Here is a 15,181-nt window from a genome sequence, read left to right on the forward strand (position 1 = left end):
ACAATGGAACTATCCTAATGTATTTTCTCTTTGGATTTTTTTTATATTTATGCATAAATAACACAATTATGATTTGTATTTCTTGTTTTAGACAAAAATGTACACAGGGATGTTTTATGGAAAGGGCAAGAAAATCAGCTCTTCCAAAATTCAGAATAATCTGTGGTTTGGGGAAGTATATTACCAAATATTAAGTAAATATGTACAAATTATTTTAGAAAATTATTGTATTTAATATTAATCTATGGGACTTTAAATTGATTAAGGGGACTTATAATTGATTATATATTCCCCTGATTTTTCTTTTTTTACCCTCCGGTTGCTTTTTGGTCAAAAATGTTATGTTTTGCTTTTTATGATTTTTAACTTTTTCGGGATTGTATGAAACTTGGTAAAGGTTTCGCCACTTGCTATCTAAACACACACACACACACACACACAAAAAGATGTGATTTGAAAAGGTGAAATGGTCCTTAACAGTCAAACTTGTATTGTTCGCAGTCAGAAATGAGCACATTGAAAATGAATGGGAAAGTAATTTCCTCTAGTGGAAGCGTTTGGTACTGCGGCTCAAAGCTCATTGTTTTGAGATATCAACCTAAAATTTGAGATATCAACCAACACAACTTGCTTAGATTTATGTCTATCATTGTCTCAGTTAATAGAGTAAAATGTGTTTTGAAAAATATGTATTTCATGTAAAGTATTTTTGTGCATTTTTCCAAAGCAATAAATGTACACATACACTCTAAAAGTGCATGGGTCAAATATGGACAAAACCCAAACATTGGGTTAAAAATGTAATAAAAAATTTGGGTTTGTCCATATTTGACCCAAATTTGGGTTAAAACAACCCAGCAATTTTTAGAGTTTATTTTTGTTACTTCAGTTCAGCAATAATCTGCCAAGTGTCTTCTTTAACAAGATAACAAACTTCAGTCTGTGATCAAAAGATTTATGAAAGTTTAAGTTGGAAATTAAATTTTCAGGTCTATGCTCAAAGAGTGAATAAATGGATTATAACTACTGCATAATTAAGTAACATAAACCCCCTAAAAAAAACAAAATATTAAATAAAAAACATAAATATCATAATAAATAACTATATAATAAATAAATAAATATATTATATATAATAATATACTCAATGAATAATATATATATATATATATATACACTCTATAATAAATAAATAATCTCATTAATTTCACTGTAATTTAAAAAAATATGATAATTTCTGAAAAGAGGATTTTTTAAAAAAGTGTGGGCCAGTTCCAATTATACATTATGTGATCAAATATAATAATCTTCAAAAAACAAATTATCAAATGCTTTTTTTTTTTTTTTTTAAATCAAATCCAAACATAATACGTACCATACAAGTCTATGATGCTTTGATGGTGCGTTTCGGATCTGTACTCCTCCTCAAGTGCGTCCACATTCCCCCACAATGCTCTGCTCAGGTGAGGGCCTTTGTTGAGTCCAGGATGTCCAGGAAGGAAGGAAGGAAAAAGCCCAAACAGGGAGACTGTCTCATCCCCACCCCAGGAGAGCATTCGCCTGCTGAACCGACACAAACACCCGTCAGGAAGCGCAGCCGTGCCGAGGTTTGCCTTACTCGCCACATTAAAGAAAATGGGTCAAAGGAAGAGTTGCAGTTTTCAGTCCCTGTTTGAGAAAATGCTTCTCTGAACACGAGCCCAAACCGCAGCTTTGAGAAAGTTTGGTCCTGTGCACGTTAAGTTCATTTATACAGCGCTTTTAACAATATAGATTGTTTTTACAGAGATAATTAAAGTAACAGAGATTGCTTTGGCTTTAGACTACAGATCTAGATTCACTTCCATTGCAAAAGATCATTAGTTATTGACTTAGGGGCCGCTTACACAACACCGTTTATCAGAAAATTGAAAACTTTTAATGCATTCAGCAGTGTTTGGTGGCTCGGGTTATTTGTTGAATGAGATGAACATTATTGTCGTCATAGTCGGCTCCCAAATGTGTCTTTGCTGTGAAAATGATCATTTTAACAAACATTTCCTGATATTAGATGCCTTGCTGAACAAATGAACGCTCATTAACGCGCTTGTCCAGAGCGCTTGACCTTCTGTCCGCCACAAGGAGACCGATTTTAACGATTCCCGAAAGCATCGTTAGCCAACTTTGGTCGCAAGTTCCGTCGTTATTGCATAGTTCAACGAGTCGGTGTTTCCAACCCGATCTCACGACCAACTCGTACGAATTCGATAAATGATTAAAAAGTGGCTAAATCGTAACAATTCATACGACCTCACTCGTACGATTTTGCTAAATCGTACATATTTTACGAATTGGCCAACTCGTATGAATTCTGCGAGATCTAGTGAGAAGCGTTCACATTTCTCCGTTATTAACCGTAGCGCTGATGTGGAAACCAGGAGAAACATGAACTAGAAATACTTTACGTCCACAGACCAGCAACATTCACCATGGATTTAATATTAGGGCTCGGTATTGAGACAAATTTCACAATTCGATTCGATTTCGATTCACAAGCTTGCGATTCGATTCAATATTGATTATTTTGGATATCAGTTACAATAAATGGCCATTTTTCTCAAGGGAATCAAATCTCTTAACTAATGCTGTAAACTATGGGAGTCTAGTTGTAGCCAATAGGCTTCATTAGCCTAATATGAAGGTAATAATGAACTGTTTTGTAGCTATACAAACACTTAAATTACACTTTTATTTATTTTTATAATTAGAAGATTATATGAAATATAAACATTTAAATGGTGGCTGTCATAAAAACTTGCCAGATTTATTCAAATATGCGTTAAATATTGAAGAACATTAAGATTATAATGCATATGTAATATGGTGTATATATTTAGCAAAATGCTCCTCTCTAGAGTTATTTTTTCTATCTGACTAACGAGTTTATGTGGGTTTTCTGAGGTAAATATGACCATACATTGATTACAAGCTGTTTATCTGACGTCTTTCCACGGTTGAAACGCTGATTGAGCGAATCAATGTGACATGATCCGGATTTGGATAAGTTGTACTCTATCTTTAACACACTTTCAGATGCTCATTCATGTTTATTTGGCGCTGTGACTGGTATTATTAACCCGGAAGAGAGATCAGCGCTGCTGCTTCTCCAGAGCGATCTCACGCCACAGCGACAAAACACTATTTATGTTTTTGAATTTCTAAAGAAAATGGACGTAATTTGAAAATTGAGACTTTGTTTCATATCAATAGTAACAAAGGACAAAGATTATTGTGATTTTTTGGATGCGCGCAGCCGCGATACAATGATCCATTCATTCAAATGAAACAGGATGACTAATCGATTCTTGAGATTTAAGAATCGATATCGGTTCGTAAAAATGAGAATCGATTCATATCATCATCATCATCATCATCATCTTCTTCCGCTCATCCGGGGCCGGGTCGCGGGGGCAGCAGTCTAAGCAGAGATGCCCAGACTTCCCTCTCCCTAGACACTTCCTCCAGCTCTTCTGGGGGGATACCGAGGCGTTCCCAGGCCAGCCGGGAGACATAGTCTCTCCAGCGTGTCCTAGGTCTTCCCCGGGGCCTCCGCCCAGTGGGACGTGCCCGGAACACCTCCCCAGGAAGGCGTCCAGGAGGCATCCGGAACAGATGCCCGAGCCACCTCAGCTGACCCCTCTCGATGTGGAGGAGCAGCGGCTCTAGTCTGAGCTCCTCCCGAGTGACCGAGCTTCTCACCCTATCTCTAAGGGATCGCCCAGCCACCCTGCGGAGAAAGCTCATTTCAGCCGCCTGTATCCGGGATCTTGTCCTTTCGGTCATGACCCAAAGCTCATGACCATAGGTGAGAGTAGGAACGTAGATTGACTGGTAAATCGAGAGCTTTGCCTTACGGCTCAGCTCCTTCTTCACCACAACAGACCGGTACATCGACCGCATTACTGCTGAAGCTGCACCGATCCGTCTGTCAATCTCCCGTTCCATCCTTCCCTCACTCGTGAACAAAACCCCAAGATACTTAAACTCCTCCACTTGAGGAAGGATCTCTCCACCAACCTGAAGTGGGCAAGCCACCCTTTTCCGGCTGAGGACCATGGCCTCGGATTTGGAGGTGCTTATTTTCATCCCAGCCGCTTCACACTCGGCTGCAAACCGTCCCAGTGCATGCTGAAGGTCCTGGTATGAAGGGGCCAACACGACAACATCATCCGCGAAGAGCAGAGACGAAATCGTGTGGTCCCCAAACCTGACGCCCTCCGGCCCCTGGCTGCGCCTAGAAATTCTGTCCATAAAAATTATGAACAGAACCGGCGACAAAGGGCAGCCCTGCCGGAGTCCAACATGCACCGGGAAGAAGTCTGACTTACTACCGGCAATGCGAACCAAGCTCCTGCTTCGGTCATACAGGGACCGGACAGCCCTTAGCAAAGGACCCCGGACCCCATATTCCCGGAGCACCCTCCACAGGCCGCCTCGGGGGACACAGTCGAATGCCTTCTCCAAATCCACAAAACACATGTGGACTGGTTGGGCAAACTCCCATGAACCCTCCAGCACCCTGTAGAGAGTATAGAGCTGGTCCAGTGTTCCACGGCCAGGACGAAAACCGCACTGTTCCTCCTGAATCCGAGGTTCCACTATCGGCCGTATTCTCCTCTCCAGTACCCTGGCATAGACTTTCCCAGGGAGGCTGAGAAGTGTGATCCCCCTATAGTTGGAACACACCCTCCGGTCCCCCTTCTTAAAAAGAGGAACCACCACCCCGGTCTGCCATCCCAGAGGCACTGTCCCCGACCGCCACGCGATGCTGCAGAGGCGTGTCAACCAAGACAGCCCCACAGCATCCAGAGACTTGAGGTATTCGGGGCGGATCTCATCCACCCCCGGTGCCTTGCCACCGAGGAGTTTCTTGACTACCTCGGTGACCTCAGCTAGGGTGATGGACGAGTTCACCTCCGAGCTCTCAGCCTCTGCTTCCTCAATGGAAGACGTGACGGCGGGATTGAGGAGGTCCTCGAAGTATTCCTTCCACCGTCCGACGACATCCCCAGTCGAGGTCAACAGCCGCCCACCCCTACTGTAAACAGCATTGGTAGGGGACTGCTTCCCCCTCCTGAGGCGCCGGACAGTTTGCCAGAATCTCTTCGAGGCCAGCCGATAGTCCTTCTCCATGGCCTCACCGAACTCCTCCCAGGCCCGAGTTTTTGCCTCCACGACCACCCGGGCCGCAGTCCGCTTGGCCTGCCGGTACCCGTCAGCTGCCTCTGGAGTCCCACGAGCCAACCAGGCCCGATAGGACTCCTTCTTCAGCTTGACGGCATCCTTTACTTCCGGTGTCCACCACCGGGTTCGAGGATTGCCGCCTCGACAGGCACCGGAGACCTTACGGCCACAGCTCCGAGCAGCCGCTTCGACAATGGAGGTGGAGAACATGGTCCACTCAGACTCAATATCTCCAGCCTCCCTCGGGATCTGGTCGTAGCTCTGCCGGAGGTGAGAGTTGAAGATCTTTCTGACAGGAGATTCGGCCAAACGTTCCCAGCAAACCCTTACAGTACGCTTGGGTCTGCTGAGTCCGTCCAGCCTCCTCCCCCGCCATCGGATCCAACTCACCACCAGGTGGTGATCAGTTGACAGCTCCGCCCCTCTCTTCACCCGAGTGTCCAAGACATATGGCCGCAGGTCAGATGAAACGACCACAAAGTCGATCATCGACCTACGACCTAGGGTGTCCTGGTGCCACGTGCACTGGTGGACACCCTTATGCTTGAACATGGTGTTCGTTATGGACAAACTGTAACTAGCACAGAAGTCCAATAACTGAACACCACTCGGGTTCAGGTCGGGGGGGCCGTTCCTCCCAATCACGCCCCTCCAGGTGTCACTGTCGTTACCCACGTGAGCGTTGAAGTCCCCCAGTAGAACAACGGAGTCCCCAGTCGGGGCACTTTCCAGCACCCCTCCCAGAGACTCCAAGAAGGCCGGGTACTCTGCACTGCCGTTTGGCCCGTAGGCACAAACGACAGTGAGAGACCTATCCCCGACCCGTAGGCGCAGAGAAACGACCCTCTCGTTCACCGGGGTAAACTCCAACACATGGCGGCTGAGCTGGGGGGCTATAAGCAAGCCCACACCAGCCCGCCGCCTCTCACCATGGGCAACTCCAGAGTGGTGAAGAGTCCATCCTCTCTCAAGGAGTGTGGTTCCAGAACCCAAGCCATGCGTAGAGGTGATTCCGACTATCTCTAGTCGGAACCTCTCAACCTCACGCACAATCTCGGGCTCCTTCCCCGCCAGTGAGGTGACGTTCCACGTCCCTAAGGCTAGATTCCGTGTCCAGGGATCGGGTCGCCGAGGCCCCTGCCTTCGACTGCCGCCCAATCCTCTCTGCACCGGCCCCTTACGGCTCCTCCTGCAGGTGGTGAGCCCACGGGAAGACGGTCCCACGTCGCTTCTTCGGGCTGAGCCCGGCCGGACCCCATGGGGAGAGGCCCGGCCACCAGGCGCTCGCATACGAGCCCCAACCCCGGGCCTGGCTCCAGGGTAGGGCCCCGGCTGCGCCATACCGGGCGACGTCACGGTCCTTGGATGTATTTCCATCATAAGGGGTTTTTGAACCGCTCTTAGTCTGACCCGTCGCCTAGGACCTGTTTGCCTTGGGAGACCCTACCAGGGGCATATAGCCCCAGACAACATAGCTCCTAGGGTCATTCGGGTACTCAAACCCCTCCACCACGTTAAGGTGGCAGTTCAAGGGGGGTCGATTCATATCGAGATATCGATATTTATTACCCAGCCCTATTTAATATAGTAACACTAACTGGAACCAGTTTGGCTGGAATAGTGCTTTCAAGTAGGCTACTTCACACATATTTTTCCAGCACTTCAAAACTCAAATATTACATAAATATATATTTAAATGTTATTTTTAATGTGATGACCAAAACATTATTTGTTCACCCTTCAAAGATGTCTCCCATTTTAAACCTGAAAGTTTAAAGATGTAGGAAAACTCACTTCTTTTAACAAATAGGAAATTAGTCTGGCATTTCTGTATCGAAAACATACCAAAGTGTGACTTTAAAACCGAGGTACGTACCGAACCGTGATTTTTGTATACCGTTACACCCCTAATACACATTTGTCTGGCCGTCAGGTCGTCAAAACAGATATGAAAACCTTTTCACGATATTCTAATTTTAAATTTGGTGTTTTCATACCTGTAAGCCATAATCATCACAATTATAACAAATAAAGGCTAGTTTAACCTTTACATTAGTTTCACCTTTTAAGTTGAATTACTGAAATAAATGAACTTATATTTTAATATTTCGAGTTTCATCTGAATATATAGCCGCTTCGGAGAAAACCGTGATGTCATCGTGCAGCTCAGTGACAATGGTGTCAATGCAGACTGATCAATAATATAGTCGGATATTAAATTAAACGTCCCCCAACGACAGAAAGTCGTGTGTGTGTGTGTGTGTGTGTGTGTGTCAGTCTCCAGTGCTAAGCGAGCTGTTGCCAGGTTGACTATAGAGACAGATCTGCCAAAAGCTGGAAGCGTGAAGCAGAACCTCGGGGAGGGAGTAGCTAGTCTCTCTGAAATCATAAACATCTCCCACTTCCTCCATCAGCTCTAAAAATACCTTCCCGCTTGGTTTCATGCACACCCTCCCCTCGCGTCTCCATCAGCCATGCAAATATCAGACCCTCCAACCAACTTTGTTTTCCCCACGTATCGCACGGGCTTTATTCTGCGTGGATGGCGTACGCTTAGCCTGTTGCCTCCAGAGAGCATGTGTCTGGATCTGGAACAAACACTTTGAGCTGCTCGATATGTCAAAGACGGCTATTTTTGGGGCAGTCTGTTGTTTTTCCAACTGATGGACAGGTATCAGAAAAAATATCCTTTTTTTATTATTATTATTATTATTAATAAACATTTTTTATGTATGTAGGTATGTATGTATATGTGTGTGTATATACTGTATATATATATTTTTTTTTTCCTATCTTTTAATCAGTGAGTAATAAATGACAGCAATAACATCACACATTCATGTATATATGTGTATATATATATATATATATACTGTATATATGTATGTGTGTATTTATCTGTGTGTATATATATATATTTTTTCCTCTCTTTTAATCAGTGAGTAATAAATGACAATAACATCACACATTCATGTATATATGTGTATATATATATATATATATATGTTTGTGTGTATTTATCTGTGTGTATATATATATATATATATTTTCCTCTCTTTTAATCAGTGAGTAATAAATGACAGCAATAACATCACACATTCATGTATATATGTGTATATATATATATATATACTGTATATATGTGTGACGATCAGCAGCCGTGGTGCCCTCGAGAGCCACTAGAGGGCATCCTCTCCCCATGTTTGTTTCCCCATGGACTCTTTGTGTTTCATTATGTTCAGCTGTGTTTCATTATTGGTTATTGAGTTCCTTATTTAAGCCTGAGTTTTCCCTGTGTCCCTTGCGAAGTCTTGTTTCACTGTAAGCGTGCAATTCCGAGCGTTCTTCCCTGTTCTGTGTCTCCGTGTTTCCCTGGACTCTTGACCCTTGCCTGTTTCCTGGACTGTTCACGAACCTGTGCTGCCTGCCTCGACCATTGCCTGTTTTGACCACGAGTTTCTGGATTGCCCCTTTGTTTAAGTGTTTGCCTGTGTTCATGTCTGCTTGTTTGAATAAAGTGCTGCACATGGATCCGACCGTCTCTGTCCGTACGTTACAGAAGACTTCGCCAAACGAGGATCCAGCAGACTTTCTGCATCTATCCGCCGTGGTCAAGACCCGCTCTTCAATGCTAGCCTCTCATAGTTCTCAGCTGGCGAGACTAACTTCTCTCCTCGAGGAACTAGCTAGCTCCGTGCAATCATGGTCTCCGCAGAGCTCAAGCACAGCGGCTAATCAAGCCCAAACCCCCGCTGCACCTGTTCCACCGCAACCCAGTGTGAGTACCGCATGCAGTAATTCCAGTACGCCGTTTCCCGAGAAGTTTAATGGCTCACCTGAAGCGTGTGAAGGATTTCTGCAGCAGTGCAGCTGGTACATGAGTCATCAGCCCCAGTTATACGCCTCGGATATCGACCGCGTTTCTTTCATCTGCTCACTGTTAACTGGAAAGGCTCTGGAGTGGGCAGGCACGTTTTGGGAACCAGGTCGGATGTCGTTTCCTTCTTTCGACGTGTTTACCGCCATGTTCAGAAAGGCTTTTGAACTCCCCGCAGAAAAGGAGGGTCTCGAGGAACTGCTCTTTTCCCTGCGCCGGGGAGGTTCGTATGCGGCGGATTTCTCTCACTCACTCCGCACGCCGCATAAGCCTCAGCTCGCTAAACTGTTTGATCCTCCCTTAAGGACCGTCAGAGGAGCTTCTAAGCATATCGTTCCTGCCAAAACCACTCATGTCGGACCCCTCGAGCCCGTATCCCGCACTGGCCCTGTTAAAAGTGCTGTTCCTAAGACAGCGGAGGTGTCGCGGGTCGAACCGGAGTTTGAGCGCGTGCCAGCCGACTCGAGTGAGTCAAGTGCCGAGCTGAGTGAATCAAGTGAGTCAAATAGCGAGCTGAGTGAATCGAGTGCCGAGTCAAGTGAGTCAAGTGCTGAGCCGAGTGAATCAAGTGTGTCCAGTGTTGAATTTAGTCTGTCCAGTGAGTCTTCAGTTCAAGTATTTGAATCTCCTCTTCAAGTGAGCGCTGCATCTCCTCTTCAAGTGAGCGCTGCATCTCCTCTTCAAGTGAGCGCTGCATCTCCTCTTCAAGTGAGCGCTGCATCTCCTCTTCAAGTGAGCGCTGCATCTCCTCTTCAAGTGAGCGCTGCATCTCCTCTTCAAGTGAGCGCTGCATCTCCTCTTCAAGTGAGCGCTGCATCTCCTCTTCAAGTGAGCGCTGCATCTCCTCTTCAAGTGAGCGCTGAATCTCCTCTTCAAGTGAGCGCTGCATCTCCTCTTCAAGTGAGCGCTGCATCTCCTCTTCAAGTGAGCGCTGCATCTCCTCTTCAAGTGAGCGCTGCATCTCCTCTTCAAGTGAGCGCTGCATCTCCTCTTCAAGTGAGCGCTGCATCTCCTCTTCAAGTGAGCGCTGCATCTCCTCTTCAAGTGAGCGCTGCATCTCCTCTTCAAGTGAGCGCTGCATCTCCTCTTCAAGTGAGCGCTGCATCTCCTCTTCAAGTGAGCGCTGCATCTCCTCTTCAAGTGAGCGCTGCATCTCCAGTTCAAGTGAGTGAGTTGTCCAGCCAAGCGAGTGTGTCTAGCCCTGTGACGCGCCGCCGCAGGAGGAGAAGGAGGACTCGTTTGGTTCGCCAGGCCCCGGTGAGCGTGCCCAGACTCCTCGCCCTGCCGGCCCCGCCTCTGCGCCTCGCCCTGCCGGCCCCGCCTCTGCGCCTCGCCCTGCCGGCCCCGCCTCTGCGCCTCGCCCTGCCGGCCCCGCCTCTGCGCCTCGCCCTGCCGGCCCCGCCTCTGCGCCTCGCCCTGCCGGCCCCGCCTCTGCGCCTCGCCCTGCCGGCCCCGCCTCTGCGCCTCGCTCTGCCGGCCCCGCCTCTGCGCCTCGCTCTGCCTGCACCCTTCAAGCTCCGGGAGGCCTTTCCTGTACCCGTTCACCACCCAGAGGTTCCTCCTGGGAATTTCCCCAAGTATTTTTTGGGGGGGGGCAGTAGGTACTCTGTGGGGGCCATGGAGGTGATCCTGACATGGACCTCTGAGTCCGTGAGGGCCATGGAGGCGAGGCTGTCATGGACCTCGCCTGTGTCTGCTCCGCCCTGGCCGCCATCACGTCCTGCTCCTTCCTGGTCACCCACGCTCCACGGCCCCAGGCCTCTCCATGTGCCTGGCCTCCTGCCTCTCCATGGGCCTGGCCCTCCATCCCAGCCCCCGTTGACCTCCCCCCGGAGCTCTTAGGAGCGTCTGGAAGCCGCTCCTTAGAGGGGGGGTTATGTGACGATCAGCAGCCGTGGTGCCCTCGAGAGCCACTAGAGGGCATCCTCTCCCCATGTTTGTTTCCCCATGGACTCTTTGTGTTTCATTATGTTCAGCTGTGTTTCATTATTGGTTATTGAGTTCCTTATTTAAGCCTGAGTTTTCCCTGTGTCCCTTGCGAAGTCTTGTTTCACTGTAAGCGTGCAATTCCGAGCGTTCTTCCCTGTTCTGTGTCTCCGTGTTTCCCTGGACTCTTGACCCTTGCCTGTTTCCTGGACTGTTCACGAACCTGTGCTGCCTGCCTCGACCATTGCCTGTTTTGACCACGAGTTTCTGGATTGCCCCTTTGTTTAAGTGTTTGCCTGTGTTCATGTCTGCTTGTTTGAATAAAGTGCTGCACATGGATCCGACCGTCTCTGTCCGTACGTTACAATATGTATGTGTGTATTTATCTGTGTGTATATATATATATTTTTTCCTCTCTTTTAATCAGTGAGTAATAAATGACAGCAATAACATCACACATTCATGTATATATGTGTATATATATATATATATATATATATATATATGTTTGTGTGTATTTATCTGTGTGTATATATATATATATATATATATATATATTTTCCTCTCTTTTAATCAGTGAGTAATAAATGACAGCAATAACATCACACATTCATGTATATATGTGTATATATATATATATATACTGTATATATGTATGTGTGTATTTATCTGTGTGTATATATATATATTTTTTCCTCTCTTTTAATCAGTGAGTAATAAATGACAGCAATAACATCACACATTCATGTATATATGTGTATATATATATATATATATATATATGTTTGTGTGTATTTATCTGTGTGTGTATATATATATATATATATATATTTTCCTCTCTTTTAATCAGTGAGTAATAAATGACAGCAATAACATCACACATTCATGTATATATGTGTATATATATATATATATATATATATGTTTGTGTGTATTTATCTGTGTGTGTATATATATATATATATATATTTTTCCTCTATTTTAATCAGTGAGTAATAAATGACAGCAATAACATCATTTATATGGATGTGTATGTGTCTATTATGTTGTTTGTATATTTGTTGGCTCATTTGTTTTCTCTTGTATTATGCAATCTTGCTTGCCATCAACTTGTTTATTTGTCCGATACTTGCTTTTTTCACATTTATATTGGTTTATATATTTTGCTTTTTTTATGTACTTGTTTATATTTGTATTGTTTGCTTAATTAAAAACAAAAGACTAGGGTTGGGAATCGAATCCTTGTTATAAAATAAAAATTTCAGTTCCTCTTATCGATTCCTCTGTGAGCATTTCAGTATGACTTTAAACCAATTAAGTCTGCGGCTCTTAAAGTGACAGCACTAATAATTTCTGCGATCTCTATAATAACTCTAATCAAAGAGAAAATGAACTTGCTCTTGACTGAATCTATATTTGTAATGTGCAGTGCTATTTTCAGCGTTGTACAGTAACGTAACTACTTTTTCGGGTGAAGTAGTGTAACGCGTTACAACTGGAAATTTGGTAACGAAACGTAGTTCCATTTTCAATTCGGCAACGTTACTTTTCCCAGAGACAGCGATCTCCGTCATTTGACACCTTCATATGTCATGTCAGTATTGTCAGAGAATGTCTAATTGAAGAGAATTGGCACTGGCTGGTTACTTCTGGGTTCTGGACTGGCTGCAGTAACACGTCTGTACATGAGGGGGCGCTCGCGGTCGAGTGCAGAATGAATGGGAGTCAATGGGGTTTCACCCTCAGAAATCCACTTTTGTCAGGATGTAATTTTTTGTCAAGTAATTTGAAAGTTGCATTCAAAAGGGAGGGCTAAGATAATACACTCAGCTGAAAATTGCATTTTTAACTTCACTTATCTGTTCTAAAAATCCGTTCAAAACTGTGATGACGTCACACAATAGCAGAATGCTAGCGTATTCCGGTGTGGTGAAGAGATGGGTCCCATCTTAGGACCCCATAGTATGCCAGTAGTATGCCTGATCTAAATATGTTCTCACGATAACTTGATAAAAGCAGTTTGTTGCCATCAAGTTATGTTTATTTGTTTAGCGCTTTACAAGCAATACGCGTTTATCGCTTTTCATAGTAGGTTGCGTCAACAGCAGAGAAGAAAGTCCGCGAAATTTAAAAATATTACTGTTATTGTGTCATGAAATGTAATTTTAAGAGGTTTTAAGTCGAGAATATATTGTATAGTTGTTTAAAGCACAAATCTGTGGTTTATGGGCTATATGCACGCATAAGTTCCGCATTTGACGTAAGGATGCTCGTCCATTTCCGGTTGTGTAGATTAAAGCGGAGGAAAACCGGAGAAAACGGGATTATGGCAGAGTCTTCAATATTTACTGTCCTCCCGTCTTTGAAACGAAACGTACATACGTTTAGATGTAATTTTATATATAGTTATGTTTATTTAATATCATTTTAAAAAGAAGCATAAACACAACGAGGGTTGTCTGTTTTATCTGTTTTTGTGACTAACGTTTCATTAGTATAACCATGGAGTATAAAATTCAATATAAATTCTCGGTATTGCATTGGACTCTATGATCGGCGGAAGTTATCGAGCATCCTTAATCCTTCACCGGAAATAACGCCGTGCATAGAGCCCATTTATAAAGATTGCGCCTTTTAAAAACATTGTTCTGACGTTTTCGGAGTTGTCAGAACCTCGGATCAGCAGCACATCTACAGTAACTAGCCCGCCAGGAACGGCCTTAACTCGGCTAGTCATTCTGACGTTTGCCGCGGATAAATGCTATGCTACTATGTCATAGACATATACACTAGACCTCACCTGGGGGTTCTAAGCATGCGTCAAAACCGCCGCCATCTTGGAACAGGGGTCTTGTCATAGGAAGTAGCTAGGTAACGCTGCTATCTCTGCCTTTACTTCAAATTCATTGATGGTGGCGGACTTGTGTGCAGCGTATGAAGTTCACGGATGAAATCTGAACTAGGAAGAATGTTTTTAAAAAAAAAAAAAAATGAAAAAAAAAAATTTTTCTTTCTGGAATCAATGATAAATACATGTCTGACCGTTGGAACAAACCAAAAAACAAGAAAAATCGCATTCATGATGATTTATGGTGATTTTATTTGCGTTAGACCTGTGTCTACTACATTGACGCTGATGCATTAAAGTGGAGGGGCTCCCCTGTTTCAAGATGGCGGCTCTATTGACGCATTCGTTCTAATGAACTGCCGTATCCAAGGTGAGGTCTAGTGTAAATGTCTATGCTACTATGTAAGCTAACTAAAAAACAATAAGAACGAGAAAGGTTTAAATTTACAATCTACAGCTTCGGTTATATACTAGTATATGAAACATATAAGTTAAAATACATTAATGACTCTTTATAACGTCTCTTATAATAAACTGATTTTCTCTAATTTGTAACCAGGCGCTAAATCGTTTACCCATAAAACTAGCTTTGAACCAATCGGATCGCTTGGGTCCTAAGGTGGGACTCATCTCTTCACCACACCGGCCAACAATGGCCTAACCTTCGACTTTTGGCCTATAATCTATATTGAACTTGCGGAATCAACAATAAAATCTATGTTGATTTAACGACAAGCAGGTGAAAGAGACACATTTAGCCGTTTAGCCCCATAGACTCCCATTCATTCTGCGCTCGCCCGTGATCACCTCTAGTGGAATTCTAATGGAACTGCAACCAAGGTGATACACAACGGGGCTAATAGGAAGTGCCGTTAGACGGGCTCTGGTATTATGCACTCTCCTGCAAGTAAAGCGTTACCAAAGACTATTCACACTAAGAAAAACTCGTTCATTTCAGTCTAAAAACACCATTTTGGAGCCTGAATTGCATCAGATTACAACATTAAAAGGGGTTGCTGAAAAAACTCATTCAATCGATCAAAATGAGAAAGACCCACTTGCTGATGCATGACTGTTGTACTCCAGATGTCATTTCCCACATGCAGCCACGGATCGCCAAACGCATCCATTCATGTCCATGTCACGAGAAACAGTGATTCCTATGACAGCGTTCATAAATCTGCATGGCCTCTCGTCTGGCTCCTAATTAAAGTTGCTCTCGCCGGATCTGCCGGCATTATCCCGACTCCTAATGAACAATCTGCTTGATTTTCTGTGATTGATTCTCACCTTTTCATTGGAGCGGT

The 15,181-nt window shown here is 44.4% G+C and overlaps 3 protein-coding genes across 5 annotated transcripts in view; 2 read left to right on the forward strand and 1 right to left on the reverse strand.

The window, feature by feature from the left end:
- LOC120491130 (cysteine-rich venom protein ophanin) overlaps positions 1-2,357 on the reverse strand; it is a 30,828-nt gene extending 28,471 nt beyond the window's left edge. The window contains exon 1 of the mRNA XM_089118099.1: positions 1,376-2,357. The gene's annotated coding sequence lies outside the window, so the exon portion shown is untranslated. The remainder of the gene's footprint in view (positions 1-1,375) is intronic.
- Positions 1-15,181, forward strand: part of rftn1b (raftlin, lipid raft linker 1b) — a 135,365-nt gene that overhangs the window by 13,921 nt on the left and 106,263 nt on the right. The gene's annotated exons all lie outside the window — the stretch shown is intronic.
- Positions 1,488-6,750, forward strand: LOC120488650 (uncharacterized). The gene is made up of 2 exons (XM_089118208.1): positions 1,488-1,607; positions 4,936-6,750. Exons 1-2 carry the CDS (start codon positions 1,488-1,490, stop codon positions 5,632-5,634), a joined length of 819 nt encoding a protein of 272 aa, XP_088974334.1. The 3' UTR covers positions 5,635-6,750.

Source organism: Pimephales promelas, chromosome 12 (assembly GCF_988280905.1).
Source record: "Pimephales promelas chromosome 12, fPimPro1.hap1.1, whole genome shotgun sequence".
In the NCBI taxonomy this organism is placed as follows: Eukaryota; Metazoa; Chordata; class Actinopteri; order Cypriniformes; family Leuciscidae; genus Pimephales; species Pimephales promelas.